Genomic DNA, 26892 nt, shown 5'->3' on the forward strand with positions numbered 1-26892 from the left:
AGCTCTCCATGTAGGGTTGTGAGATGGGACCTATGTTTGTATTGTACAAGAAACCCTCGTTCTGACGTTTCCGAACAGATTGGTTTCGTTTCATGTCATTTCTTCGAATCGGTGGACGAGGGCCCTTGAGCCAGATCTCCTATCCATCGCAGTGCATTCAACTTGTGGAAGAGCCAGTTTCAATTCCTCTGCTCTTTCCACTTCATCAGCGTGAGTTCATAGCTCAAACCAGCATCGCTCCGACAGCGATTCTTCGTTTCCTTGTCATCTGCACCGTGGGAAAAGCGCCTGTCTTTTTGCCACGTCTAACGCCGGCCGAGACAAGACCATGCTGAAAGGTCCACCACAAGTCAAAACACGTATACGCCATCGCTGTTTGTGCAACACATCATTCCCAGACCGTCAATCCGCTTCAGGCCTATGACTGTGCAGCAGGCTGGTCGGCCGCATCTTGACCCTGCCCTTGGCCTTGGCCACCACGTCCTCGATTTCCTCGATATCCATTGTTTCCAAATCCTCGATTGTAGCCACCACGGTAGGTGCCACCATACGGTCGTCCTCGCCCATACCCACCTCCTCTGCCTCGTCCACGGAAACCAGAGTCGACATTTGCCTGTCCAAAAGTCTCAATATTCTTCCTAAACTCTTCACTTCGTACCTGTCTAGCAATGGCCCGTCCATCATGTCCTTCTCCACGATCTCTGGCTTCGGACGAGATATTATCGAAGAATGAAGTGGACTTGTTGTATCCTACTCCAGAAGCAGACAAGTTATCCTTTCTTTCTAGCGCGTCGGTTGATTTATCTTCACCCAATTCAGCGGGACCGTTCTCATCCGCTCCGACAACAGGTGGAGATCCCGATGCGATTGCCTCTTTGACCAGGTCTTCCTTTTTGAATTTGGCGTTTGCGGATTCGAAGTCGAAATCAGAATTGGGAATCTCCATCTTCTTGGGTCCTCCACCACCACGTGGATAATTGCCACCTCGGGTGCCTCGGATTCCTCCTCTCCCACCGCGGGCTGTGCCATTAGCGGTGCCAGATGTCGACATTTCAGCCACTCTCTTGGACAATGCATCTATAGCTTGTGCTGATGACGTAGACTTGCCCTGTGCCGTTGTCGCCTGGGGATTGAGTTTCGCCATAGCCGCTGCAACGGCCTCCTTCGCTTGCCGAGCCGCATCGTCCATCGCAGCTTGAGAGGGAACTGGTTTCGAAGATTTGGCTGCAGAAGCCCCATCGGTCGACGTAACGGCTGCAGATTGGACTGGGGGTGTGAAAGATTTTTGATTGACCTGGAATGGCACTGCTGGTATAACTCGATTGACCTTTGGACCCGTAGGTGCAGGGGCTGACGGTGGTGCTGCAGCAGTTGGTGGAGCGGCTTTATCGGCATTTCCTGCTGTGGTGGGTTTTGCTTGAGGAGGGACAGGGGCTTGTGCATCTTTGGAGGGTGCAGAGGGTACAGAGGGTGCAGGCTTTGCAGCCTTGTTGTCGGGTAATTCTGAAGTCAGGGTTGAGGATGGAGCAGAAGAGCGTACATTGGGCTCTGGGGCTTGTTGCGGAGGTGCTGAGTGTTGAGGAATGTTCCGTTGGCCAGGGGGTCCAATGGGAGGTGGAGGAAGCTGGAAAGGCCCTGGACCGGGCCCTGGACCAGGACCAGGTGGGAAGCCTTGACCGCCAGGGGGACCAAAGTATCCGGGAGGTGGAGGACCGTACGGTGGGAAGCCTGGTCCGGGACCAAAGCCTGCTGGAGGAGGACCATAACCCCGACCAAACTGACCGGGAGGAGGGTAAAAGCCACCAAAGCCAGGATGAGGAGGATAGCCCGGAGGCGAAAAAGGACCATCTCGTGGTGGACCATCGAGTGGTGGGCCCGGTCGAGAAGCATTCTAGGTTGTCGCATAGAGTAAGCTATAGCTCAACGCAAGCGAAATGGGAGCAATATGAGGCTGGGGGAGAGTCATAATATCAGAAGGAAGGCAACGGAAAATATCAACACGGCTTTGCGCATTCAGAACAGGTCTGTGAATTTACATCCGAAATATTTCATCATTTGAATGACGGCAGGTAAGGAGAGTCCAACATACCAGTATGGCGGGATCATTGGGCATGGCTGGAGGCGGAGAGGGTTGTGATTGCTCTTCCTCAGCAATCTTGATGTCTTTGACATCGCTTCCTCGGAAGATAATGAAGCCATATTTCTGTTGCGAAGGAGGGACGAATTTTTCGACTTTGCGATCTTCTGTACCGAAGGAATAGACATTTTCCAAGGCGATGGTGGACTGCTCAGGATTGATTTCGTGGAGAGTACCGACGTATCTGTAGGCGCGAAGCTGTCAGCGCGAGATGCTGCTGTGCCAGAGAAGGAGTACAACACCTACCGAATTTCACTTTTGGAGATGAGGTTGAACCGCTGGCCAATGAGGTGGTCCATGTCCATAACAGGCGCAAAGCAAGCGCAGGAAAAGAAGGAACTATTGTTACATGAAGAAGTAGTTGCAGGGAAGGAAAGTGAGGTGGAACGCGTTGGTGTTGTGGGTGGATTGAGAGGTGTGAAAAGAAAGAGGAAGAAATTGAGGCCGCGACAAGAATTGAAGGTCACGGTGGCTTGAGTTTAGCTGTTATTATTACCTACCGCAGCTGCGGTCAGTGCGAGATGACAAGCTGCATCTTGCCGTGCCTTGCTTCACCGTGGTCTCCTGCAGGTGCGGTCTATATGCTCGCCTTTAATTTCGGCGCCCTCTACCAGTAAACGGTGAACGTGCTAACATATTCCTTCCTGCGCGATGGCGTGAGTTTCGACCGGCAACAGTTCACGAGATCATGACCTTCCCCGGCACCTCAAACCAGGCAGGAAACTATTTCCAGACAGAGTGAGTCTGCGGTGGCCGGGCGTCGAGACCCAGTGAACTGATTCTGTTCTCCCAGCACTTCCTTGGCCGATTATGATCGAAAACTCCGCAAGGCTGCCAATACCCTCGGCAACCCAGTCAAATTCTCCTCCAAGTTATTAGATGTCGAAGTCAATTACTACTATGATCCGGCTGGGGATGTAGTCTTCGTTGCTGAGGCTGGAGGCTCGGTCAGCGGTCTACGGCTTTCCACCAATGAAGTATCGTCCACTCCCCAAGGACCTCAGGCACCATTAACCAGCCTTGCTTGCCATGCCAGCAAGAATACGCTAGACCCGTTCACAACCATGCACATCTTTGCTGGCTGCTGGGATAAGTCAATATGGAAGTACACGTTCCGATTTGCCGATGAAACGCCACAGGGACGACAAGTCACCGAACTTACGTCTTTTCCTGCCCATAGGGATTTCATCAAATGCGTCGTGGTTGCTCGCACACCCGACAAGCAAGACATTCTGATTTCGGGGGGCGCTGACGGAGATGTACGATTCTGGACCTTGGACGGTCAACCTTTGGGTTGGCTCAAGCCTGGTTGCCGGGGGATTGAATGCATCGCCCTCGACCCACTTTCTGATCCCGACTCACCTGTGGTGATGTTTTCCACCTCCAAACAGGAGATTTTCTTCTTTTCATTGCCGGACTCAAATCAGATGACACCAGACAACCTGAAATTGTCGACACCTATCATAGTACACGAGACAAGCGTTTACAAGTTACACTTTGACGAGGATGGAGATCTATGGACGGCATCTGCAGATAAAACTGCCAAGCATCTCTCCAGAAATGCCAAATGGAATGTCGACACGACCTTGCCGCATCCGGACTATGTGCGGGATGTGGTTACTCACGATACCTACGGTTGGGTGATAACAGCCTGCCGCGATGAGGAGATTCGGGTATGGAACAAAGCAACTGGACACCTTCATCATCTATTCACCGGACACTATGAGGAGGTGACACGGCTATGTCTGACAGGCGACTTACTTATCAGCGTGAGCATCGACGCGACCCTACGTAGATGGAGCCTTGCGCCTGCAGACCTGGCGAAGGCTGTACAGGAGGCTAAGAACCCCAAATTACTCACTGATGAGCCCGAGCCCGTGAATGATTTGCCGATGCTGACAGAGGAGGAAGAAGCCGAACTACAGGCATTGATGGAGACGGAGGAGGAGGAGGTGCTGGAAAGGATGGCGAGGGACGAGCAGTAAGCACTAAGGGCGGTCACTACTGCTCCGTACTACGGCGGAGCAGTCGACACTCTGTTAGCCGTAGCCTTATCACAGCCCAATCACGTGCCTGCCCCCACAGATTAGATAAGCATTTGGCTGATATGCAGTGATATGAGCTCATCGCTGATTCGCTCCTCCGCCACTTCCCGCTTTTTCCATTCGCAATCTAGCATTCTGCTTCTTTCTGCGATGAGGATAGGAAAATCTCTGCTGTTGGCCAAACCATCCTCCTTGATCAGTCATCGATCTGCCCATCTGAATAGTCCACGAGCCATTCTCAGGAACCGATCTATTATCAGCGCTTTGCCAACTTTTCTGCGTTAGCCGGTCTTTGCCGATCCCTTGGGGAAGACTTTTCAAAGCCTTGCACCGATCCGCCCGACGCTTTATCCCGCGACTGGCTTGCTCGAGTCTTGGCCCTTCATAACTCTATTCATCTTCTTGACCGAACTTGCTGGAGATCTGTGGTCTCCACTGCTCATTCGCTCCGATGGTCGACGAGGAGGCTGAACTCGTATTGCAAAATGCCCTGGCAAACAGCCCATCGCCTTATGTGAGATTCTCTGGTGAGCATGGTGGTCACAGCTAACACAATATAGCTTCGGGCGCACAAGGACAATCCGGTAGCGTGGCAAGAATGGTCAGAAAAGAGCATTTCTTTAGCAAAACGAGGCCAGCGCCTCATCTTTCTCAGTATCGGCTATAATGCCTGCCACTGTAAGCAATCCCTACAATCAGGTTTGCTCAAGCTCACATTTCATGTAAAGGGTGTCATGTGATGGAACGAGAATGCTTCAGCTCCCCGGAAGTCGCCTCTATCCTCAACAAGTCATTCATACCCATCAAAGTCGACCGAGAAAGTCGACCGGATCTGGACGACATCTATATGAGCTATGTCACCGCCACGACGGGATCTGGAGGGTGGCCATTGAATGTGTTTCTCACCCCTGATCTCAAGCCTGTATTCGGCGGTACCTATTGGCCTGGTCCATCACCAACCACGAACCTTCGGCGAACAACTTCTCAGGATGAGGTCCCCGTGACTTTCCTAGACATTCTACGCAAGATGCTTGAAATCTGGACGACTCAGCGTGAACGATGTCTCCAGTCTTCCTCCGACATCACGGCTCAACTACTCGCTTTCGCAGCAGAAGGAATCCATTCTCAGTCCTCGGAAATAGTCCGCGGTGCCGAATCAGCGCAGTCGGAGGAACCGGAACCCATCGAACTCGACCTGCTTGACGACGCTCTGAATCATTTCATAGCTCGCTATGACTCGCTTCACGGCGGGTTCAGCGCGAGTCCAAACGCCTCGAAGTTTCCCACTCCCTCCAACCTCACATTTCTGCTCCGGATCGGCGCGGCGATCGCACAACCTTCAACCCACACGCGTTTTGGCTTTTTCAGCCCCGTGCCAGGGATCCTCGGGCGAGACTCATGCCTCAACGCCGCCTCGATGGCCATCCACACCCTACTTGCCATGTCGCGCTCGGGACTGCGAGACCAACTAGGCTATGGGTTTCACCGGTACAGTGTCACGCCCGACTGGAATCTTCCTCACTTCGAGAAGATGATGTGCGACAACGCTCAGTTACTCGGCTGTTATTGCGATGCCTGGGCTCTTGGTCGCGACCCCGAGATACTCGGTACCATCTACAACTTGGTCGAATACCTTACAAACCCGGAATCTCCCATCGTCCGACCGGGCGGCGGCTGGTATTCCAGTGAAGACGCCGATTCTCGTCCGACCTTGAGCACATTGACCAATGGAGTGACCGACGACAAGAAGGAAGGAGCATTCTACGTCTGGACATCCAAGGAACTGGCCTCTATACTTGGCGAACAAGACGCAGCCATCATCGCGCGCCACTTTGGAGTCAAATCGGACGGCAACGTTCCCGCGCAGCATGACCTGCACGACGAGTTTCTGTCCCAAAACGTCCTACATATCCAAGCCACGCCATCTGTGCTGGCCAAAGAGTTTGGGCTTTCAGAGGACGAGATTGTCCGCGTCATCAAAAGCGGTCGGGCCAAACTGGCCGAGTACCGGAAAGCCAAACGCGAGGCTCCGACGGTCGACACCAAGACCATCGTCTCGTGGAACGGGCTTGCAATTGCAGCTCTCGCGCGGGCAGCCAACACCCTCGCCACTATCGACAAGCACCGCGCAGCACGGTGTCAAGAAGCGGCTGAACGTGCCGCCGCGTTCGTCCACCAGGAACTGTACGACACTGCGACCGGCAAGTTGGTCCGGATTCTCGGCAACAACTCCAGCCCGGACAGTAATGGTGCATTCGTCGACGACTACGCATACATGACCTTGGCAACCCTGGCCCTGTACGACCTGACACTATCGCAGCCGTATCTCGACTGGGCTGTCAAATTGCAGGGCTATCTCGACGCACACTTCGTGGCCGATGGTACGGGCGGTTACTACCAGGCGGAGCCGTCCGCTGAGCAGATCATCCGGCTCAAACCTGGGACGGACAATTCTCTACCATCGCCCAACGGCGTCATCTGCACCAATCTTCTATACTTGTCGTCGTACCTGCTGGACAAGCGGACCGAATATGTCGCCAAAGCGCGGGCCGTACTCGGCGCATTCGCCGTGGAAATCATCCAACACCCCTTTCTCTACGTCAGTCTGCTCTCGGGTGTGGTCATGGAGCAGGTCGGCGTCAAGACCATCATCGCGCCCATGACCACGCGCGATAGCCAGCTCAGGAAACTCAAGGGCTGGGGCCGGACGGTCGTCAGGGGCCTCGTACAGGATGTCATGATTTGTACGGCTGAGGGCGTCTGTCGGCCGCTCAAGCAGAGTGACCTAGATGACGTCGATGAAGCCGAAGCCGAAGCAGAGGCTGGACCTTGAATCCGATCATGTTGCTCGGTGACGGGCGCACGCACTGGCATTGGCACAGGACAGCAGTTGTTGGCTCTGCTTGAAGGCCCTAGGGTAGGTATATGGATATGACTGAATGGGATGGGGTTGCGCACGTGGGACGAGGCTAGATAGGCCTTCTTTCGGCGTTATATACCTGCGGTCTGGAGGAGTCTAATATGTCGAACAGTAAGCGTTGCTCTGGCATGGCTATGCTTTACAATTCACGGCTTCGTGTTGTTCGTCGTCGATACTATATTTGTATTTCAGACAATGTCAAATCTTGTCTTTGATCTTCTTGTCGTCTAGCAAACCAACACATCTGATAGCACGCTCACCAGTCCGAAGTGTGCTCCTCTCCGACGACTGGGTCCGCAGCGGAGCATTAAAGTAATCTGGGTAGAAGCCAGAACATTCCCAATCCACGATCCCAACGACGTTGAAGTGATTGTCTACAAGTATATTTTATTGGCCAAGATCATTGTGGACAAAGACGTTTCTTTTTCGACCAAGACGATTTCCAAGGGGCCTACTGATGGGATTCAAGCTACTCCCACGGACGAGTAGGAGGAATAACGCTGCCGGTTCTATTAAAGAGCCCACATTGCGGGACCTTAAACTATAGAGCTGGGGAAGGATAAATTGTGTGGTGTGATATATTCATCGACCGCCTCAGTAGGCTGCTCTTTACCCGGCCTGATTTTAGAAAGAGGTGTTCCGTATACGCGCTCCATTTTCAGTTGGTAAGTGCTTTTACTATGCTCCTGAACTCGCGGACTTTCGGAATAGGCATCGTAGTGTTTTCTCGAATGAACGCGAGCGCCGCATGATCATTCTGAAGCCGCTCGGAACACTGGACCCACAGGTCACCAAGAGACCAGAGACCAGAGACCTCCCGTACGCTACCTAGATCCCCTGGACAGCTGATAGAAGACTCGTCCAGGGACTCATGCTGCCTTTGCTCTCAACTCCTCAGGCGTGTCTTCCTGATTATCCCACCTGCCTTCCTTGAAAGCCTCCACCTCATTCAAATTCTCCCAGACTTTCCAAGTCTGCGGAAATTGCCCCTTGATGTCGACTCCAAACCTGAGAGCGCCATCGACCGCCGGCGCCAGCACACAGTCCGCAATGGTCAACTCGTCGCCGACACTATACATCCCGGCGGATTCTCTCAGGAGGCCCTCATACGCATAGAAGCCTAGTGTCATGAAATGAGATTGCCACACCTGGGCCTCGACGTCGAGAGGCTCGATGAACCTCAACACTCGGAGGTTCGTGACGGGTTGAATGTCGCAGGCCACAATGTCCACCAACTCTCTCACCCTGGCACGTCCAACGGCGTCTCCGATACCGGGTATCAGTCTCGGTAGGTCCGGTGTGGTCTCTTCGAGGTATTCAAGAATCGCAATCGACTGCCGGATCTTGGTTACGATGTCTCCTGACTTCGCGTCCGTCACGATCAGCGTGGGCACCGACTCACTCGGGTTCAAGGCCGTGTACTCTGAGCCGTGCTGCTCGCCCTTGACCAGGTGGATGTATCTGTATTCGAGTGGGATTCCCTTGATGTGCGCGGCGATGCGGATCCGCGCTGAGCATGACGACCGGAAGTAGGTGTATAGCGTATACTTGTGTTTGTGTTTGACCTCTCCGGACATGCTCGAGTAGCTCTCGCTAATCGGATCCAACCTCACGGAATCGACGCTGTGGAATCTCGTCAAGACTAAGGGTATTGCAAGGCTCGTCGAACTCGATTTGCCTGGCTGGATGGTGGACGTGCGCCGAAGCAAAGAGTGCAAACGAGAGTCGAAGCCGATCGATGATGAAGAAAATGCAGCTGTTTCTCCATGCTCCTCTCACCCACCTCTGTCCAACACGCGGCAGCTGACCGCACGGCCACATCTTACACACATATGTATGACCCAACATCCACGAAGCAGCGCGGAAACAGAGGACGGGATATGGTGTTTTCCCCGCGGGCAGTGCGGAGCCGATTCCGTGGCATCGAATACGCGCATTCGGAACCAGTGGACTGCAAGAGGGCAGGCCGCTGAGTACGGTGTGTGCCCGCAGACGCCCTGGACCGCCTGGCGTGCGTGTTCCTGTGCCTCCCAGACCCGGGTGAGTTCGTGCCTCGAGAGAGTTTGAGTTTCGCAGTCATTGAAAGGTTTCCGCAGATCTAGGTACGTAGTGCCACCAGTCCGGATACGTACCTAATTAATTAGAGGGAAAATTGGTCAATGCACGTGACCTTGGACCCCATTGGACGTCTGATCTGCGGGGAGAGGCCCGCATTGAAGGCGAGAGAGATGCGATGACGAGAAAAAGATGCGGGCTAACATCACATCATTGCTGGCTGCACGGTGCAGCCCTCACCCCCGGCTTCCTACTGATGATAGACTTTCATTCCCCTCTCATCTTGTCTTGCCTCTATACAACCTCGTCGGTCCGACGGTAAGCTCAATTTTATTGTTGGCTTAACTTACAATGTCCGCTCGCGAAGTCCGCATAGGCTACGTGCCGGAACACTACCTTCTCCCTCTGCACTTCTGCAACAAACACAACCTCTTTCCCTCCTCAATACGCGTGAGGTTGATACCTTTCCCATCCGGCACGGGGCACATGATCACATCTCTACGCTCCAACGAGATCGACCTAGCAATCGGGTTGACAGAAGGATGGGTCGCTGGGCTCTTGAATCCGGGCACGTACACTCAATCGGCAGAAGAGAAAGGATACTCAATAGTCGGATCGTGGGTGTCTACGCCACTGCGGTGGGCGATTGTCACTGGCCGCAACCGACCTGACATCAACTCCGTCGACGACCTCAAAAACCATCGTCGCGTGGGTGTCAGCCGGATAGGAAGTGGAAGTCATGTCATGGCCTTCGTGCTCGCGCAGCAAGAAGGCTGGCTGGATCAGGCAGGGGTCTCCAAGTCGGAAGGGTTGGCGATCGTGCCACTGGGTCCGTTCAAAGATCTCCGCGACGGCGTGACAAACTCGTCGGCGGACTTCTTCATGTGGGAACAATTCACGACCAAGCCATATTTCGATGGAGAAGACACGCCCCTCAAAAAGATTGGCGAGATCTACACGCCCTGGCCGAGCTGGCATATTGCCGCGTCCCTATCTACTTTCCCCAACCCTGCCAGTGATGATACGCTAAAGCAGATCTTTGAATCGCTGGATCTCGGAATCAAAGCCTTCAATGCGGATCCAGATGCCGGCATCCGCATGCTCGGTACCGGGGAGGCAGGATGCCACTATTCTGAGGAAGATGGGAGAGAGTGGCTGAAGGATGTGCGATTCGTGCAGGGTACGAGAGGTGTCGACCCTGCTGTGATGAGCGGAGTGGTGGATGTGTTGAAGACAGCCGGAGTCATTGGTGGCGAAGTCGTCGTCAAAGATGGGGACGGAGTCGTGGGTATCGCGAGGTAGAGATGAGGAAGCTGCTACAAAAAGCAATAAAAGGCTGTATCGGCAGCCATCAAACATGAAACGCTGAGTCCTGAGACCTAAGACCAATGGCACCCTGCTACCCTTACCTTGATACCTAGTAGTCTTCCTTCTGAACCACAGTTGACATTTCGAATTTCGATCGAACCAGCAAGGTCTTGGAGATCAGTCCATTCGTCGAAGTGGCAGTGCCTGATACGAGAGTTTCAAGAGGTGCACAGGGCCGACAACGAGGCAAGGCGACCAAACTGCCAAACGAGATCCGCATAATAGACACAGCGAGCAGGTCGAGTTTCGTTCAATGGAAGAGGATTTCTATGGTGTCGAGCACTCCCAACCGAGACTCACTCATCACTATATCAGAGCATCTTACACCCGCCTCAAGTCCCGATCCATCCTCGACGAACGTTTCCTACGGTACATGCGCAATAGTATCCGTTGCCCTCCTCCGATGGTCTCTTGTTTTCGGCGTGGTGATCAAATGGGGGTTTTGTCAAGTCCAACTAGCAGAGGGCTAGGGAACAACAGACGGTATTTCGGGTTGGCTTTGTTCAATATCATGTCTGGGGCCATAGCAGTAGTGCGCATTCGTAGAAAATGGCGGTTACATGCTCTATTGTTCGCTTAGGTACCTAGTAGTCAGTGGTCAATGATCAAATACTGCCACTACATAACACTAGCACTACTCCCAGGGTTCGTCAATCTTAAGGCGTACGTCTTGATAACCCCCGTCCCCATCAGCTGCTAGATGCTATATCTCCACCAGCATGCTGTATTAGGAATATTGAGATTTTGTTCTCTTTCGCCACTTGACCCGATAATGTTGTGAAATATGTGCAGAACTTTGCGCCCAATGCCAATCACGCTCTTCGTGTCTCAACGGGCATCGGGCAATATATCTTGGATTGCGGTGGGAAAGGGAAATGAGGAATCCCCAAGGCAAATATTGACTTTTCATCATCCAACTGTCCAAGGAGTTCTTCCATAGCCCATATAGCCTCGTTGGTGGTATGATATGTTAACGTCGTCTTCCTCTTTAACTGCAGCCTGCATATGCAACGAGCCATTTCCGCTGAGCCTCATGCGTCATGGTGGCACATTCCTCCCTGCTTGAATATCTGGGGTGACGGAGAACGGCGGTCGATCTGGGCGTTGGAGATACTGTAGGTCTTCTCCGTTCCTGCGGGTACAGTACGAATAGGTGGATGGGATCGTTTCAGTGGGGATTGCCCGGGAAGCTATCATCAGTCAGCCTTGCGAACTATCAAACCATCTACTGCATCCTGAAAGGAAAGATGTTTTTCATCCGGCTTTGGGTGGGCTAGAAACAAGCGATATTAGTAGTTAGGGGTGGAATCCATATCATATGATGCGACACTCATGGTAGAGCTCGTGTCTTGGTGAAAAGAATGCATACAAGGAGGGAGGTGGGAAGCGTTTTGTGAAGCTTAATCCATTGAGTGCTGGTCCTCCACTACCAACGACCGACCTTTATTCGGTGATTGCATCTGCGCCCACCACTCGCTCGTGCCCCCAACCCTTCTCCCTCGACCCCTTCTCACCAGCCTGAAGTTGAGCCTGCTGCTAGTTTCTGTGGCATCTTGACAAATTTCCTTTGCCGCTTCACCCTCATCCGGTTGATCGAAATCAATTGTGGCCCTTCCATATCTTTGATGTGTGTTCAGTCTTCCAGTTGGGCAAAAATGTCCATTCCACCATGTGACTCCGGATCAGGGTTGCAATAACGTCGTGCCCTGGTCTTGCCCATGCCCATGACCTTGACTTTGACCTTGACTTTGCCCATGCCCATAACCTCGACTCTGCGCTTGACTTTGCCCCTGACCTTGCCCTTGACCTTGACCTTGACCTTCCTCGGGACCTCCCTCAGTCTCTACCTCCAGCTTTGAACCATAACAACATGCGGGCGAGCGTACTGGGTTTTTGTAATAATCAGGAATGCTAAGTTGGTACCCTTCATCCCGGTTTCCACCTGCTGCTGTTGCACGTCTTTTTGGCTGGTTTCTGCATCTGACGTTAGAAGTTGCACTCCAGAAGATATAGGGGCACACTCACTTGCAGAGACCAGAACTTCGCCGATAGGACTTGAATTCTTTATCGAAGGTTTTGGATCTCAGCCTGTAAACCTTCATTTTGTTCTTGAAAGAAGGCGGATTTCCGTTGGGTCCGTGCTAGGACTTCTGTCGTCTGTGTCAGCGCTTGCTGCAAGATTGATCCCAGTAAGCCACCACGGCAAACGGTATAAACGTCAGGAGAACCACTTCGGCCCGAAGAGTTGAAGGAATTCCCAAGAACGCGAGAAAGATTGATCCCAGTAAACCACCACGGTAAACCGGCCAAGCACCTAGGGAAACACTTTCAGCCCGAAGACTTGAAGGGTTTCCAAAGACACGAGAAAAATTGATCCTAGTAAACCACCACGGTTACCAGGCCTTGCAAGTATCTAGAGAAATACTTCAGTCCGAAGACTTGTAAGTATTTCCAAAGACACGACAGACTGTGATCCGGTAAACCACCACGGCTACCGGGTCGAGCACCTAGGGAAACACTTCAGCCATAAGTGTTTCCAAAGACACCACAGAAAGAAAGGTTGATCCGGTAAACCACCACGGTTACCAGGCCAAGGATCTAGGGAAACACTTCAACCACGAGTGTTTCCAAAGACACCACAGATAGAAAGTCTGATGCTGGTAGACCACCACGGTAAACCAGGCCAAACATCTGAAGGAACCACTTTCAGCCCGAAGACTTAAAGTGTTTCCAAAGACACGACAGACAAAAATGTTAATTCCAGTAAAACCCGGGTCAAACATCTAGAGAAGCCAATCGGACCCGAAGACCCAAAGTACTCCTAAAGACGCAATAAATAAAAATATTAATTCCGGTAAACCATCACGGTAACCGGGCCAAACAGTGACCCGAAGGACGTTAAACGAGACTAAATAAATAAATAAACCGGGCCAAACATCTAGAGAAACACTTTCAGCCCGAAGACTTAAAGTGTCTCTAAAGACGAGAGAGAGAAGTGGCAGAGCCAGAAAGATGAGTCCCGGTAAACGGGGTGAGACGTCAGAGGAAACAGGAGTAGCCCGAAGACCTGCAACATTTCCAATGTACGCGAGAGACAAAAAAGTTCGTTCTGGTAAACCGCCACGGTAAACCAGGCCTAACGCCAGAGGAACCACTTCAGGTCCGAAGACCTAAAGTAATTCCAAAGAACGTGAGAGACAACGGGAAACACTTTAGCCCGAAGGCTTGAAGTGTTTCCAAAGATGGAGGGCGGAGAGGAGGAAGAAAGAGATGAAAAGTAGAGATTAGAAAACGCGTCTATTTATGTTTGTTCTACTACTGTTTGTGTGACATTGCTTGGCGGCACTGGCGTGAAGGGATATATCGTTTGAGTTGGGGGTGGCCACCACATCCAAAGTCTTCCCGGTCTGGCGAGGCTGATACATTGACTGGGAGGCAGTATAAAAACCGACCTCTAATAGCAACTTCGACCTCGTCCTGATTGATCTCCCTCTCCTAACTAGGCCTACTAGCTCACTACCTATACGGCACCCTAGAAACTGGGTAGAGAGAAGAGGAAGAGAGTTCACATGGCCAAATACTAGGAGGGAAGTTGCAGAACTTGATACCTGAGTTTCAAGAGGCAGGCAGGCCGATTGTCACGGTTCGAGCTGGTGCCTCGATTGGCGCTTATTCGTCCTGGCACCATTGTTGATGGCCAGTCAGAAGGAGTGGAGGAGAGGAACGATTGGAGCAAAGGATGTGGAGAAAGGGTGGATTGTCGACTTCAAGACGAAAGCCTGGCCACGAACGCTGGAGGACACCCTGAGATACTGTGTGTCTATGTCTGGCTTATGGTCTTGTATCGAAGCCACACAGGAAAGATCACCCCACCAGAACCGGTGACACTCATTTGTGGGACATACTTCACAGCTGCGGCCGCCATCCTCAACAAGGAGGACGTCGTATCATTTCGAGAGGACGTTGGGTTGCTGGAACGCCGTTGTCGGCGAGGGCGAGAAACAGTAACAGTGCTTGATTTGCGTTGGTATCACAACATCACTCTTTCGCCATCCTTGAACAAAGATCCTGTCGACGACCATGCGAATTATTACCTGGCGGTTTTCGAGTCGTTAAGCCGTTTAGGTCTTGTGGATGCCATCATGCAGAAGGAATCTGAAGGGCCGACAACGTCTTTGAGACAATTACTGACGACTTCAGACTCTGCAAAGACAACTCGAAAGCAAATGTTAGCCGTGCTCCTTTCAGTGGACGATGCGATGATTCACGCGTGCATCACTCGTCAGGTGGCGCGTCATGCTCACATGCGCAGCCATCCGACGAAGCACGAGTTGAAGGAGAACATGGAGCTTGCCGCCAACATCCCAGGCCAGTATATCAGCATAATATGCGACAAGATTGGATTGCCGATGACTAACAGACAGTGCGCCCAGGTCGTCGATGATATTGCACTCTACCTACGTGGCGGTCCGGACAGCGATAAGATTGCCGTTGCAATTGATATGGTGCAGACCACCCAATCATGGCCAATTACACGAACGCATGAAGGTCTGAGAAAATATACTGACTTCACGAAAGTGACCGTCTACAACACCTGCGAGAAAGACCTCGCTCATCGTTCCATTGTCGACAGGTTCTTGACAGATCTTCGTCCCCAAATACAAGACGGCCCCGACTACGATAAACCTCGACCAGTTCCGTTCGTCGAAGTCGGCTTTTCCGACCAAATCTACTTAAGACTACAGCAGCACTCGAGTCATACCAACTCCAATTATCTCATGAATCTATTCCATGCTGCCGTTGAGAACAGGTTTGGTGGTATATTCAAACTACATCAAGAGGTCCTGTCATTGTGCTCGGAACCCGCCGACGCCTGGCTAGGTGAGATCGCGTTCACACAGCTGTGCAAGGGATATGTCACCGAAGCCTCAGGGTTTAGTCACTCCGGAGCCGGGCTTTCCATTGGCAATTTCTATGAAAGGCTCCCAGCCGAGATATGGGATACAATGTATTTACACGGAGCCCGGACGGAGAAAATCGAACGGAATTTGCAAAAAGAGGAAGAGATAGCTCGAGTTCGACACTTTGCTGAACCTGGAGCGCACCAGCGATTCGAAGATGAAATCTTGAAAGACATCGAAAGTGTCGAACAGATATCACGAACATTACAATCATTGGAGGAATTACGGCAGATAGACCAGGAGATCAAGGAATTGTTGGAGTCGACGTGACACTATGTCATCGGTCAGAATTGCGAACGAGAGAGGCTTGTCATTCAGAGAGAAGTTTTCCATCCGGCTTTAGATGGGCTAGAAACAAGCATATGTCACATTCTGTAGATATGAGGAAGTACGGGTGAATCCATATGATGCTACATTCTCGCTGGATCTCGTGTCTTATTGAAACGAATACATACAAAGAGGGATATTGGAAGTGTCTTGTGAAACTCATACTGTTTATTGAAGATCAGTTGTTGCCCTCCCACATATTTCATTTGTGTTTAGTCTTCACTTTGGGCAAAAGGCCTTAATCTACCGCGTGGACCAAAGTTGAAAGACGTCGTGTCCTGACCTTGCCCTTGACCGACCGCCTGGGTAGAGAATGTCGTATCATAACTTCGCTTTCTGATGGCGTGACCCTGAGCTTGGGTAGGCACGGACTGTTGCTGCCGTGCGGATGCTGTAGCCTCCTGTGCCAGTTTGTGTTCAGGGAATATCTGATACGATGCCTGGTAAGCCGCAAGAGTCTCTAGGAGTCTAGGGCGTACTCTTGTGGCGAAGCGAGATCGATCCTCTGCCAGACGCAACATGGTCTGCATCTCTACCTCGATGATACCCACATTGTCATCCAACATCCCTAAAAGGATTTTGTGGAAGTCTTGATTGTCGGACAGCTGTTTCTGAAGATCCTTGTTGGCATCTTGGGCGTCGGACAATTGTTTTTGAAGTTCCTCAAACTCGGCGCGGGTTGGAGCACCATCACGACCCTTTTCAAAGTCTTCGACACTTGGGGCTCTCAGTCCTTGTCTGAGACTTTGTATGTCCGCCATCAAATTATCATTTTGTTCTTGATAGAAGGCGGATGTCCGTTGGCTCTGCGCCAGCATTTGTTCCAGCGCTTTGACTTCGTCTTTGAGGATTTGGATTTGGGCGGCGTCAGAAGTCGACATGACGAAAGATTTGGTTCCCAGAAACTAGGTAAACGTCCCGGAATCTCTGCTCGTCCGAAGACTCGCAGTAATTCCGATGACGGAAGAGAGGTGAGGGCAAAGAAGAGTTTGTCGCTGCCAGAAGCACGCAGGCAAACGCGAACAAGAGGCGAGAGGAGGCCTATCGTGAGACGTGATCAGCTTGGACTCTGATGAAAGTAAGGAGAGATACTTACACTTCAGTTGGTAGGCGTGAAGAAGTACCTGTGTATTTAGAACTGAGAAGTTGGTGTACGACTTGGAAGCGATCAAAATTTGGATCAGAAAACGAGTCTATTTATGTTTGTTCTACTAGCACTTGTACTGTTAATGTTTGTATCTGTGTGATCTTGCTTGGCGGCACTGCCGTAAAGGGATATTTCTCTTGAGCTGGGGGTGGCCGCCATGTCCAAACTATTCATGAAAGTGGTGAGAGCCTGTCTGACGAGGCTGAGACATTGACTAGGAGGCAGTGTAAAGCCGACCCATCCCGAGCTTGGAAATAGCACAGACCTCCAATTGGAACCAAACAGCGTACGATGATCCTGTCGACAAACTCGATGAGTACTCACAGCGCGAGCCAACAGCACTTTGTTGTTGGGACATGCATATGTAGGTAGCTCCTCAGAAGATATCAGAAACATACAGATAGTAGTCGGTGAACCACATGGAAAGATCGACCAGACATTGAAGATGTCGTAACCAGTGACCTCGACGATCATTTCACTAACCCCGGCAACATAGCTGATCATCCAGCAATGTGTATTACCGGCTGCATTCCTGAGAACAAGAGTGGCCAGTCACTGGTGCAGGCATATTCGGGGGGAAAGAATGAGGACGCAGAACGGCCTCTTCACTGCTAGTTCCAATCTTTTCCTCCTGGACTATAAGTCCCGATGTCTTTTCTGTCATTATAACTTCAACGACCCTCGCACATCGCCTCCACCGTCCACTTTACGAGTCCGCTGGGCTTTGTGTCACGGTTAGTGTTCTGGAACAAACCGTGAATGGTGCCCAATACAAGAAACATGACCAAAGCATCAAGGAACAATCGAGCAGGTTCCCATGCAGATACCACACAGTCAAATCTACATCCGAGTCCTTCCCCCTCGTGGTCTGAAGACAAGAGAACGAGTCCTCGGCCGGATCCACTTTCAACTCAGGGCACCAACACATCCATAGCTTCATATGACTTACCCTGGATATGGGTCGAGATCACGGGAAGGAGGAAAAACAAGTCTATCAGGATATACCAGGCTAGAAAAGAAAGCGGCATGGACTTACATCACAGAGTCCCAGGACATCGGGAGGAGGATATCTGACAGATGATTGCACATGACTGTTTCCTACTTGCGGTCACTTCTAGCCAGATGAATGGGAGTTGACCTTAAATACAATTCACACACTAGCATGGAAGGACGGACTATCTCAGAGCACCCATATCAATACCCATTTCATACGGCACCCATCCCGGCAATCTCGCTATGTGGTTGGTGGTCCCGGTGTCACATGAATTGTCGAGATCAGCTTGATCTTGACCAGAAGTAGCTGCTTGATGATCGTGGCTTCTGCTGTCGTTGTTGAAAGCGAAGGGTCACCTAGGTGGGAGCGTCTCTGACGACTTTCGTATTGGAGCGTCCGCTTGAATAGCCGATGTGGTGTGGTGCCCTATTGATGGCTGTTAAGCTTCACCGATGTTGGAATACACTATGTTGACCGACGTCGCTGCTAGACTAGTCTTGCGTAGCGCAGCGAAGCAAGTCCAATGAGCAATCTTGTCAAGCAAAGCGTTCCGCGTCGCTTTAGTTGGAGTAGGAAACTCAAACAACGGAAATAATGGCGTTGGTAATCCACCGTAGTTTGGGGCCGCTGCCATGGCTGAGATGCAGACGTGCCTGGCAACCTCTCGTAAACGTCGCACCTCTTTCGTCGACATGCGGCGTCTGACTCTGGAGACCGTCCGTGTTTCTGGGAGGATTCACCATGTTCGACGCTTCTTCTCAGCTGGCAGACAGGACGCTCCACAACAAGTACCGAAGACTGACCAGCAAGCCGCAGTCAGAAGTCGGTTCGATCGGTTAATCGAACGAACACCACGTTTCCTCCGGCCTACAGTAGCTGGACTGCGACAAGCACCGGTGACCCATGTTACAGCTTTTATTATCCTCCATGAATTGACCGCGGTTGTCCCACTGCTCGCTCTCGCCGGGGGGTTTCACTATTGGGGGTGGCTGCCACCATACTTTACCGAAGCAGCTTGGGTCTCTGCCGGTGTCGAGAAGTTTGGCCGATATTTCCGCCGGAAGGGTTGGATCAGCGAAAAAGATGAGACAGAGGTCGAAGAGAGGGTTAAACAAGCGAAGGCAGGGAAGTTTGAGGAACAAACGATCTCAATGTGGTCTGACGGAAAGCAAGGTGCTACTAGCTGGGTTGTGGAATTCGCGACTGCCTACGCCATTGTGAAGGTGTTACTCCCGCTTCGCTTGTTTGTGAGTGTCTGGGGTGCTCCTTGGTTTGCCAGGCTCGTCGTCATCCCAGTTGGAAAAGCAACAGGATCCATATTCAGGAGAACGAAATCATGAGGACCAATGCTCCAAACGATACCTTTGGTCTATGGTGCACTGCTTGGGCTGGTGAACGCGAGATTGGATGATTCGAAAAGGAGACGCCGGTCCGCTACGAGTGGTCATCATATGAACGAGGATCAAGTCGTTGTATCCTTCGGGTCTGGCAAGTCTATCTTCTCTGTTCTTGAGTGCTTGGGCCTTTCGACCTGGCGGCGGTGGCCGGTTGGGCGGCAGAGACATCCACACTCCCATCCAAATCATGCGCTATCCAGTGTCCCCTGACTAGCCGCTTATGCCTTCTCATAGATCCAGTCGAACTGGGACGCCTTGTAGCTCTGAACCTCCTCGGGCTTGAACCACAAAGCAATCTCCTTCTTCGCGCTCTCGACCGCATCGGAGCCGTGGCAGACGTTGCGACCGACGTCAATGGCATAGTCACCTCGGATGGTACCTGGAGCAGAGGCAAGAGGGTTGGTGGCACCAAGGATGGCTGAAACACATCAGCTTTCATTTCCAGAAGATTTGAGGATGCTCGACTTACTGCGGCCGGTCTTGACAGCATCACGTCCCTCCCAAACCATGGCGACGATAGGGCCACTCAGCATGTCTGCATTCCGATCAGTTCAGCACACATAGTTGTGTCTGTGTTTTTGCATACATGTGACAAGTCCATTGAAGAAAGGCTTCGATGAGAGATCCTCGTAGTGCTTCTCAAGATGCTCCTTGGATGGGGAAACAAGCTTAAGCGCAACCAATTTGTACCTTCACCGCTCAGCTGTCATTCCATCTCAATCAATGTAGGATGCTCACCCTCTCTTCTCGAATCGAGAAATGATGTCTCCGACAAGTCCACGCTAGACTCGTTGTCAGAACAAGCTGAACGACGCAATAAAGGCTATGCATGGAGGATCATACCTGGACGCCATCGGGCTTGACGGCGATGAAGCTATAACCGCTGTTAAAATCTTGGCTTGTGCTCAATGAGTGCTGGATACTCACGTTTGCTCGTTAGACATTTTGGCTGGAATTTGAGATATGTGAAACGTAGAATGGTTTTATTCAGAAGACTTTGGGCAGAGGAGGAAAGAAAAGACAGTTGCGGTCAACAGTGCAGGACAAATATTTTGCTCCGCCGGGATGCCTGGGCTCGCTTTTTAGTGGGGTTTTACAGAGACGGAGGGGCAGCGAAACTGCGGTGGGTGGTGGTGATGCACGGACCCGCTTAGTGACTATCCAGCCAATGCCTTAATTATGATCCTAGTCTCCGTACGGAGTATCAGACACTCGGGAGAACCGTAAAAGGACACTTTTGTAAACAATCCTGCCTTTGCACAGGCAAAAGACCTCTCAAGGACAGCTCATCATCAAGATGGCACGGTCCTCGAGGCGTCAGCCCCGATGGACGATTTGCTATATTTCGATCCTCCTGCTGCTCTTCTTTGTCTCTCCCGCGGGTAAGGTTACAAGCGATCATTTCGGACACCACTGCTAATACTTTATACTCAGTGATGGTCAAACATCATGACTTTAAACGATGTGACCAGTCGGGCTTCTGCACGAGAAACAGAGCCCTCGCAGATTACATGTCTAAGGGCAACCACGAACCGTCTCCTTACCAATTAGATGCGACTTCCGTCAAGTACAAGGACGGACAACTAGTCGGCTCCATAATAAAGACTCTCGCGAGCGGCGAGGCAGTCAAGCTGCCCTTGACGATATCTTTCTTGGAGCGTGGCAACGTTCGTGTTACTATCGATGAGGAAAAGAGGCGGAAAGGCGAAATTGAACTTCGTCATGGGAGTGTTGCTCGAAAAGAAAGATACAATGAAGCTGGAGCATGGGCGTTGACGGGAGCTGGCCTCCAATCCCAGAAGACAGCTACGTTCAAGAAGGTATCCAAAGATGCCAGTCAGGTTTCATGGGGTCCAGACCACTCTTTTAAAGCCATCATTCATCATGCTCCCTTTGGAATCGAGTTCTGGTCAGGCGAAGAGAAGCAAGTCGTTTTCAACGACCGTGGATTTATGAACATTGAGCACTGGCGCCCAAAGATTGACAAACCCGTAGCGGACGAGAACAAGACTGAAGCGGAGCCCGTCGAATCAGCGGAAGATGAAAGCACCTGGTGGGAAGAGAGCTTTGGCGGAAATACCGACTCCAAACCCAAGGGTCCAGAGAGTGTCGCGATGGATATCACTTTCCCGGGCTACGGGCACATTTATGGTCTTGCGGAACATGCGGGGCCGTTGTCGCTGAAAGAGACTCGTGGTGGAGAAGGAAACTATGATCAGCCATATCGAATGTACAACAGCGACATCTTCGAGTATGAGCTGGACAGCCCTATGACCCTTTACGGTTCAATTCCTTTTATGCAGGCGCATAAGAAGGGTTCCACCGTTGGAGTCTTTTGGCTCAATGCTGCTGAGACATGGGTGGACATTGTCAAGTCGAAACACGGCTCCAATCCGCTGACGCTCGGTCTCAGCGGTGGTGCCCTCGATACACATACACATTGGATGTCTGAAAGTGGTCTCCTGGATGTATTTGTCATGCTCGGCCCTACGCCCAAAGATGTGGCAAAGTCTTATGGGGAACTGACGGGCTATACTCAACTGCCAGCGACTTTTGCAATTGCTTATCACCAGTGCAGGTGGAACTATGTGAGCGACGAAGATGTCAAGGATGTCGATCGCAAATTTGACAAGTTCAATATCCCGTACGATGTCATCTGGCTGGACATTGAGTACACAGACGACAAGCAATATTTTACTTGGGATCCTCTCACTTTCCCCGACCCCATCTCCATGGAAAAGCAGCTTGATGAAACTGAGCGCAAACTTGTGGTGATTATTGATCCTCATATCAAAAATAAGGAAGGATATGCCGTTGGCCAAGAACTCAAGAGCAAGGGTCTCGCTGTCAAGAATAAAGACAACAATATCTTCGAAGGCTGGTGTTGGCCGGGAAGCTCTTACTGGATTGATGCTTTCAATCCTGCTGCGCGGGCTTGGTGGAAGGGACTCTTTTCTTTCGACAAATTCAAAGGGACCATGTCGAACGTCTGGCTCTGGAACGACATGAACGAGCCATCTGTTTTCAACGGTCCAGAGATCACCATGCCTCGAGATAACATCCACTACGGCAATTGGGAACAGCGAGATGTGCACAATATCAATGGGATGACGTTCCATAACGCTACTTACCATGCCCTCCTAGAACGGAAAAAGGGTGAGGTGCGCCGGCCTTTCGTCCTTACCAGGTCGTTTTACGCCGGCTCTCAAAGGACTGCCGCTATGTGGACAGGTGACAACCAAGCCAGTTGGAGCCATCTTGCCGCCTCTCTTCCGATGACCCTCAATCAGGGCGTCAGCGGTTTCCCTTTTGGAGGTGCGGATGTCGGTGGATTCTTTGGGAACCCCAGCAAGGAACTGCAGACCCGATGGTACCAAGCCGGGGCCTTTTATCCATTCTTCCGCGGCCATGCACATATCGACACTCGCAGACGTGAACCATACATGCTGGGAGAGCCGTACACGACAATCATGACCAATGCTTTACGATTGAGATATGCGTTGCTCCCGGCATGGTATACCGCTTTCCAAGAAGCTTCCACGGATGGTTACCCGATCATTCGGTCGCAGTACTTTGTGCACCCCGACGATGAAAAAGGCTACACAATAGATGATCAGCTTTACCTTGGTTCAACAGGCCTGTTAGTCAAACCTGTCACCACCGAAGGAGCCGAGAGCGTGGATATCTATCTGTCTGACGACGAGAACTATTTCGATTACTTTGACTACACCATCTACTCTGGCGGATCAAAGATTCACAAGGTCGATGCGCCTTTGCACAAACTCCCTATATTGATGCAGGGCGGCCACATCATCCCGAGAAAGGATAGGCCGCGCAAGAGCTCGGGTTTGATGAAATGGGACCCATACACTCTTGTCGTGGTACTTGACAAAAAGGGAGAGGCCGAGGGAACCGTTTATGTCGACGATGGTGAGACATTCGACTACCAGCATGGGGCTTACATTCACCGGAGATTCTCTCTGTCCGGCGGAGTCTTGAGGAGCTCTGACATTGGCACCAAGGGGTCTAAGACCGCCAGCTATCTCAAGACGATGAAGGATGTCAAGGTAGAGAAGATCATTGTGGTCAATGCACCCGCCGAGTGGTCGACATATACCGAGGCAACGGTGACAGAAGAAGGGACTAAGGGAACCTCGACAGCAGAGTTGAGTTTCCACTCGGCATCAGGCAACAAGGCTGCGTGGGCCGTGGTACGGAGTCCTGGGATAAGAATTGGAGGGGTTTGGGGCATTGCATTCCCCGGGGCATCGAGTCCAAAGACCGACTTGTAGGATGTACCATAAAAGAAACGGATGGGCCTGATGGTTCATATTTGATATACAAAATAAGCATTATGTCTGGTGGGAACCTGTATTGTACAGTAGCTGGCCGAAGCTTCTTTGACCGAAGCTTCGGGGCCTAGGGGCTTAGGGGCTTAGGGGCCTAGGGAAGCCCGAGCCCCGAAGATGCCGAACTTAGTACGGAGCTAGTGGGGCATATGCGCCTGGGGCATTGCTCGTGTTCAGCAGGCATTTTAGTACGGTAGCTTCCTGCGCCCACCAATGGACTGTTGTATGAAATTTCCCTTCGCGTCCGGCGTGAAGCATCTCGCGGAAATGACGGCCTACGATACATCTGTACACACAGCGGGCCATCTGCTTCTGAAGATCATCAGTGCTGTTGGAGTCTGAGAGGACTGTTCTGGGCCCCCGGCGGTCGACGTGTTCAACTGTTCAATATCCAAATCATGTTCCGCTTCATCTCCGTCGTCATTGACTATTTCGCGCCGATATTGTGAGCTTCCAAGAACCAGCATTGAGGTTGTTCATACTGATCAATGTGTATAGTCTAGTTGCGTCCCCTATTACATCCTATGCCGACCAAATAGCTTCCATACATCGTAGGAAGACGAGCGATGGCTTCTCTCTCGACATCCCCCTGATCATGCTTGTGGCATCTATTCTGAAGTGCGGGCCGCCCTACATTCTGTAGGCTAGAAGACTGAGACTGACAACCCCCAAGGGTGTTCTATTGGTTCGGAGCTTACTACGGCAAGGCGCTTCTCCTGCAAGCTGTACTGATGATTGTGGTACAACTCATCTTGTTGAAGGTGGCATTGGACAACAGGGCCCCAACTGGCGCAAGAGATGGGCTCGAACATACACCGTTCCACGGCTACACTGCTCAAGATGGACTGAGAGACCTGCTGTCAGGTCGGCGGCCATATGACTTCTGGCAATGGAGCAATCCGAAATCGTATGTCGAGGATGGGGGTCGACGTTTTTGGACATCTGCTGACGCTAAAGCCAAGGTACTTTCAGTTTCTGGCATATTTCGCTTCAGTACTCCTCGCCGTCCATGTCCTACTTCCTTTTGTGTCCCGTTCACCAGTGTACATATCCTTTCTCGGATATGTTGGCTTAGCCGTGGAGGCGATCTTGCCAGTGCCTCAGATCATCAAGAATCACCGAGCGCAATCTTGCAAGGGCTTTCGTCTTTCCGTCATTGTCAACTGGTTGGCGGGTGATGCCATGAAGATGAGCTATTTCTTTTTGAGCAGCGACTATATCCCATGGCCATTTCGACTGTGCGGAATGTTCCAGGCCTGCTGTGACAGTTACCTGGGAGTGCAATACTACATGTATGGCGAGGGACAGGCCAGTGCCGACATTTCCATGAGCACCACAAGCAAATCTGGCTTGTTTGGTTGAGAAACGTCGTTTTGAGCCGACAGCAAATTCTTTTCACGCGAACCGCAGCAGGAAGCACTGGCATCCCTCACAACGCAAGTTACACACCACCTCAACCAGTGGCCAAGTTGCAGCTGTACGACGTTTTAGCACTGCACTATCCCAGGCTATGGCACCATACCACCCGGAGTCAGCATCGCAATATGATTGATTGGGGATCGGCTATCAAATACCATGCCATGAAGATGGAACCTTTGGTGAGGTTCAGGTCACCCTCAGCCTTGTCCCAAACGTAAGACCCCCTGAGATATCGGATCTACTCCGTAAGTCACTCATGGAGACTGGCTGTGGGGGCATGCCTCCAAAATCAACCGCTTCATCATTTTCCCGTCCAATCAATCCGGGACCTGTGCCTTCCCTGTCCTTTTGCGTAGAGGCCCGTGTTTTGTCGCTGCGTTGATGACTAGGGATGATATGGACAGTTTGCTCGTCGGCGCTTGTTGCATTCTCTGTGAGATGGTATTGTCCAAGTTCAGTGATCTGAGCTGATCGATGAGGACTGTGCAAGATGGCTTCACACCCTTCTCGCCGAGATTGTGTTGAGCCTTGCAACCCTAGTCCTGCAGACGTAGCTCTGACCTCCAGCAGTTCACATTTAGCTCTCACCAGTAGACAGTCAAGTTTGGTATAGAAGAGAAATGCGACGAGAATGGACACGAAGTGAAGTCATATCTGCAAGTGCTTGTGAGCAAGGCGGTGGTAGCAATGCTAGTCGTTGAAAGCCCACAAAGCCCGAATCACGATGTAACGGCTACCGCAGCGTCTTGGATTTTTCGTTTCAACAGAACCATCGCACCCATCGTGTTGAATTGATTCGGTCGGTAGCTCGGATGGTCAGGGTGACACCGACACCGCATTAACTTGTTGTACCTGCGGACCATGCTTGACTACGACATGAGGAACTGCGCCGATGTGTGCGTGTGCGTGTGCGTCGCATCCAACGACAGGTTGATCTTGACAGTAGCCATCTGATGATAATGTCCCGTGTCACCGCTGGAAATTTGAGGATGTCGATCTTGATCTCGATGTTGCTGTGGTGGTGGTAGTAGTCACTGTACCTGCGCAGCTGCGCAACCTGCGCACCCGGTTCAACGTTGTGCCGGACACAGATTCACTTCGACCTTTCAACTGAACGCCACTTCTGTGATTCCACCATTCCATTCATGTTCTCTCCGTTGCAGTGTCGTACCATTACTACGCACTACTTACAGCATCAGACTCGGCCATCATCCCGGGTTTGAGTCTCATCGACACACGTCACAGATCCATCCTTGCCCTGCTCCCCTTCTTGCTTTCTCATCTACTTTCGTCCTTTGCCGGATCGAGACATCGGCGACCCGGAACCATCACTCACACGCGCGGACCCTGACTCAGCCTGAGCCCGTTCTCATTCTGTACTTCGCCTACTCTCTTGCCAGAGCCGTTTGGCGTTGTATCACACCCCACGCTGCTACACCACGCTCGACCACAAGGGGCCGCCCTTCTTCCCTTCCTCGTCCTTTCAACGTCCTATGACGCAAGGTATCAAGTTGCCGACTCTCTCATACCCTCCACTGAGAGGTTTCTTTCATATCCACTTAGCACCGTGGCTGTCGTAAGCTAGACGGGCTACACACGAGTCTACCCCTAGTGTCAACCATCGCCTGAGATGAACTACTAAATTTGGACCTCTGGTTAATCTGGTGGTTCGATATACTTCACTTTCGTCGATCAGGCTGTCCAAAATTGGTATATATACCAAGACATCCTCGGATTCCTGTCCTCGTGGGCGAAGACAGTCGCACGGGATTG

The 26892-nt window shown here is 51.6% G+C and overlaps 12 protein-coding genes across 12 annotated transcripts; 7 read left to right on the forward strand and 5 right to left on the reverse strand.

The window, feature by feature from the left end:
- Positions 1-418: 418 nt before the first annotated feature.
- On the reverse strand, positions 419-2442 carry A1O3_00122 (uncharacterized protein; the record flags this gene model as incomplete). The annotated part of the gene is made up of 3 exons (XM_007730274.1): positions 419-1891; positions 2090-2321; positions 2384-2442. 3 exons carry the CDS (start codon positions 2440-2442, stop codon positions 419-421), a joined length of 1764 nt encoding a protein of 587 aa, XP_007728464.1.
- A 383-nt stretch (positions 2443-2825) lies between these two features.
- Positions 2826-4122, forward strand: A1O3_00123 (uncharacterized protein; the record flags this gene model as incomplete). The annotated part of the gene is made up of 2 exons (XM_007730275.1): positions 2826-2875; positions 2931-4122. The coding sequence occupies 2 exons, from the start codon at positions 2826-2828 to the stop codon at positions 4120-4122; spliced, it is 1242 nt and encodes a 413-aa protein (XP_007728465.1).
- A 511-nt stretch (positions 4123-4633) lies between these two features.
- On the forward strand, positions 4634-7015 carry A1O3_00124 (uncharacterized protein; the record flags this gene model as incomplete). The annotated part of the gene is made up of 3 exons (XM_007730276.1): positions 4634-4696; positions 4743-4860; positions 4911-7015. The coding sequence occupies 3 exons, from the start codon at positions 4634-4636 to the stop codon at positions 7013-7015; spliced, it is 2286 nt and encodes a 761-aa protein (XP_007728466.1).
- A 372-nt stretch (positions 7016-7387) lies between these two features.
- On the reverse strand, positions 7388-7841 carry A1O3_00125 (uncharacterized protein; the record flags this gene model as incomplete). Its single annotated transcript, XM_007730277.1, has 1 exon — positions 7388-7841. A coding segment is annotated over one exon (203 nt), but the record flags the coding sequence as incomplete, so codon positions are not given.
- Positions 7842-7971: 130 nt separating this feature from the next.
- A1O3_00126 (maleylacetoacetate isomerase) lies at positions 7972-8679 on the reverse strand (the record flags this gene model as incomplete). The annotated part of the gene is made up of 1 exon (XM_007730278.1): positions 7972-8679. One exon carries the CDS (start codon positions 8677-8679, stop codon positions 7972-7974), a length of 708 nt encoding a protein of 235 aa, XP_007728468.1.
- Positions 8680-9508: 829 nt separating this feature from the next.
- On the forward strand, positions 9509-10459 carry A1O3_00127 (alpha 1,3-glucosidase; the record flags this gene model as incomplete). Its single annotated transcript, XM_007730279.1, has 1 exon — positions 9509-10459. One exon carries the CDS (start codon positions 9509-9511, stop codon positions 10457-10459), a length of 951 nt encoding a protein of 316 aa, XP_007728469.1.
- A 4208-nt stretch (positions 10460-14667) lies between these two features.
- A1O3_00128 (uncharacterized protein) lies at positions 14668-15756 on the forward strand (the record flags this gene model as incomplete). Its single annotated transcript, XM_007730280.1, has 1 exon — positions 14668-15756. One exon carries the CDS (start codon positions 14668-14670, stop codon positions 15754-15756), a length of 1089 nt encoding a protein of 362 aa, XP_007728470.1.
- A 269-nt stretch (positions 15757-16025) lies between these two features.
- On the reverse strand, positions 16026-16694 carry A1O3_00129 (uncharacterized protein; the record flags this gene model as incomplete). Its single annotated transcript, XM_007730281.1, has 1 exon — positions 16026-16694. One exon carries the CDS (start codon positions 16692-16694, stop codon positions 16026-16028), a length of 669 nt encoding a protein of 222 aa, XP_007728471.1.
- Positions 16695-18646: 1952 nt separating this feature from the next.
- Positions 18647-19294, forward strand: A1O3_00130 (uncharacterized protein; the record flags this gene model as incomplete). Its single annotated transcript, XM_007730282.1, has 1 exon — positions 18647-19294. One exon carries the CDS (start codon positions 18647-18649, stop codon positions 19292-19294), a length of 648 nt encoding a protein of 215 aa, XP_007728472.1.
- A 275-nt stretch (positions 19295-19569) lies between these two features.
- A1O3_00131 (nucleoside diphosphate kinase) lies at positions 19570-20295 on the reverse strand (the record flags this gene model as incomplete). Its single annotated transcript, XM_007730283.1, has 6 exons — positions 19570-19769; positions 19821-19886; positions 19938-20041; positions 20090-20133; positions 20195-20225; positions 20279-20295. 6 exons carry the CDS (start codon positions 20293-20295, stop codon positions 19570-19572), a joined length of 462 nt encoding a protein of 153 aa, XP_007728473.1.
- A 492-nt stretch (positions 20296-20787) lies between these two features.
- A1O3_00132 (alpha 1,3-glucosidase) lies at positions 20788-23643 on the forward strand (the record flags this gene model as incomplete). Its single annotated transcript, XM_007730284.1, has 1 exon — positions 20788-23643. One exon carries the CDS (start codon positions 20788-20790, stop codon positions 23641-23643), a length of 2856 nt encoding a protein of 951 aa, XP_007728474.1.
- A 455-nt stretch (positions 23644-24098) lies between these two features.
- A1O3_00133 (alpha 1,3-glucosidase) lies at positions 24099-25062 on the forward strand (the record flags this gene model as incomplete). Its single annotated transcript, XM_007730285.1, has 4 exons — positions 24099-24145; positions 24199-24318; positions 24374-24607; positions 24663-25062. The coding sequence occupies 4 exons, from the start codon at positions 24099-24101 to the stop codon at positions 25060-25062; spliced, it is 801 nt and encodes a 266-aa protein (XP_007728475.1).
- Positions 25063-26892: the final 1830 nt, after the last annotated feature.

Source organism: Capronia epimyces (assembly GCF_000585565.1).
Source record: "Capronia epimyces CBS 606.96 chromosome Unknown aczIQ-supercont1.1, whole genome shotgun sequence".
NCBI lineage: Eukaryota > Fungi > Ascomycota > Eurotiomycetes > Chaetothyriales > Herpotrichiellaceae > Capronia > Capronia epimyces.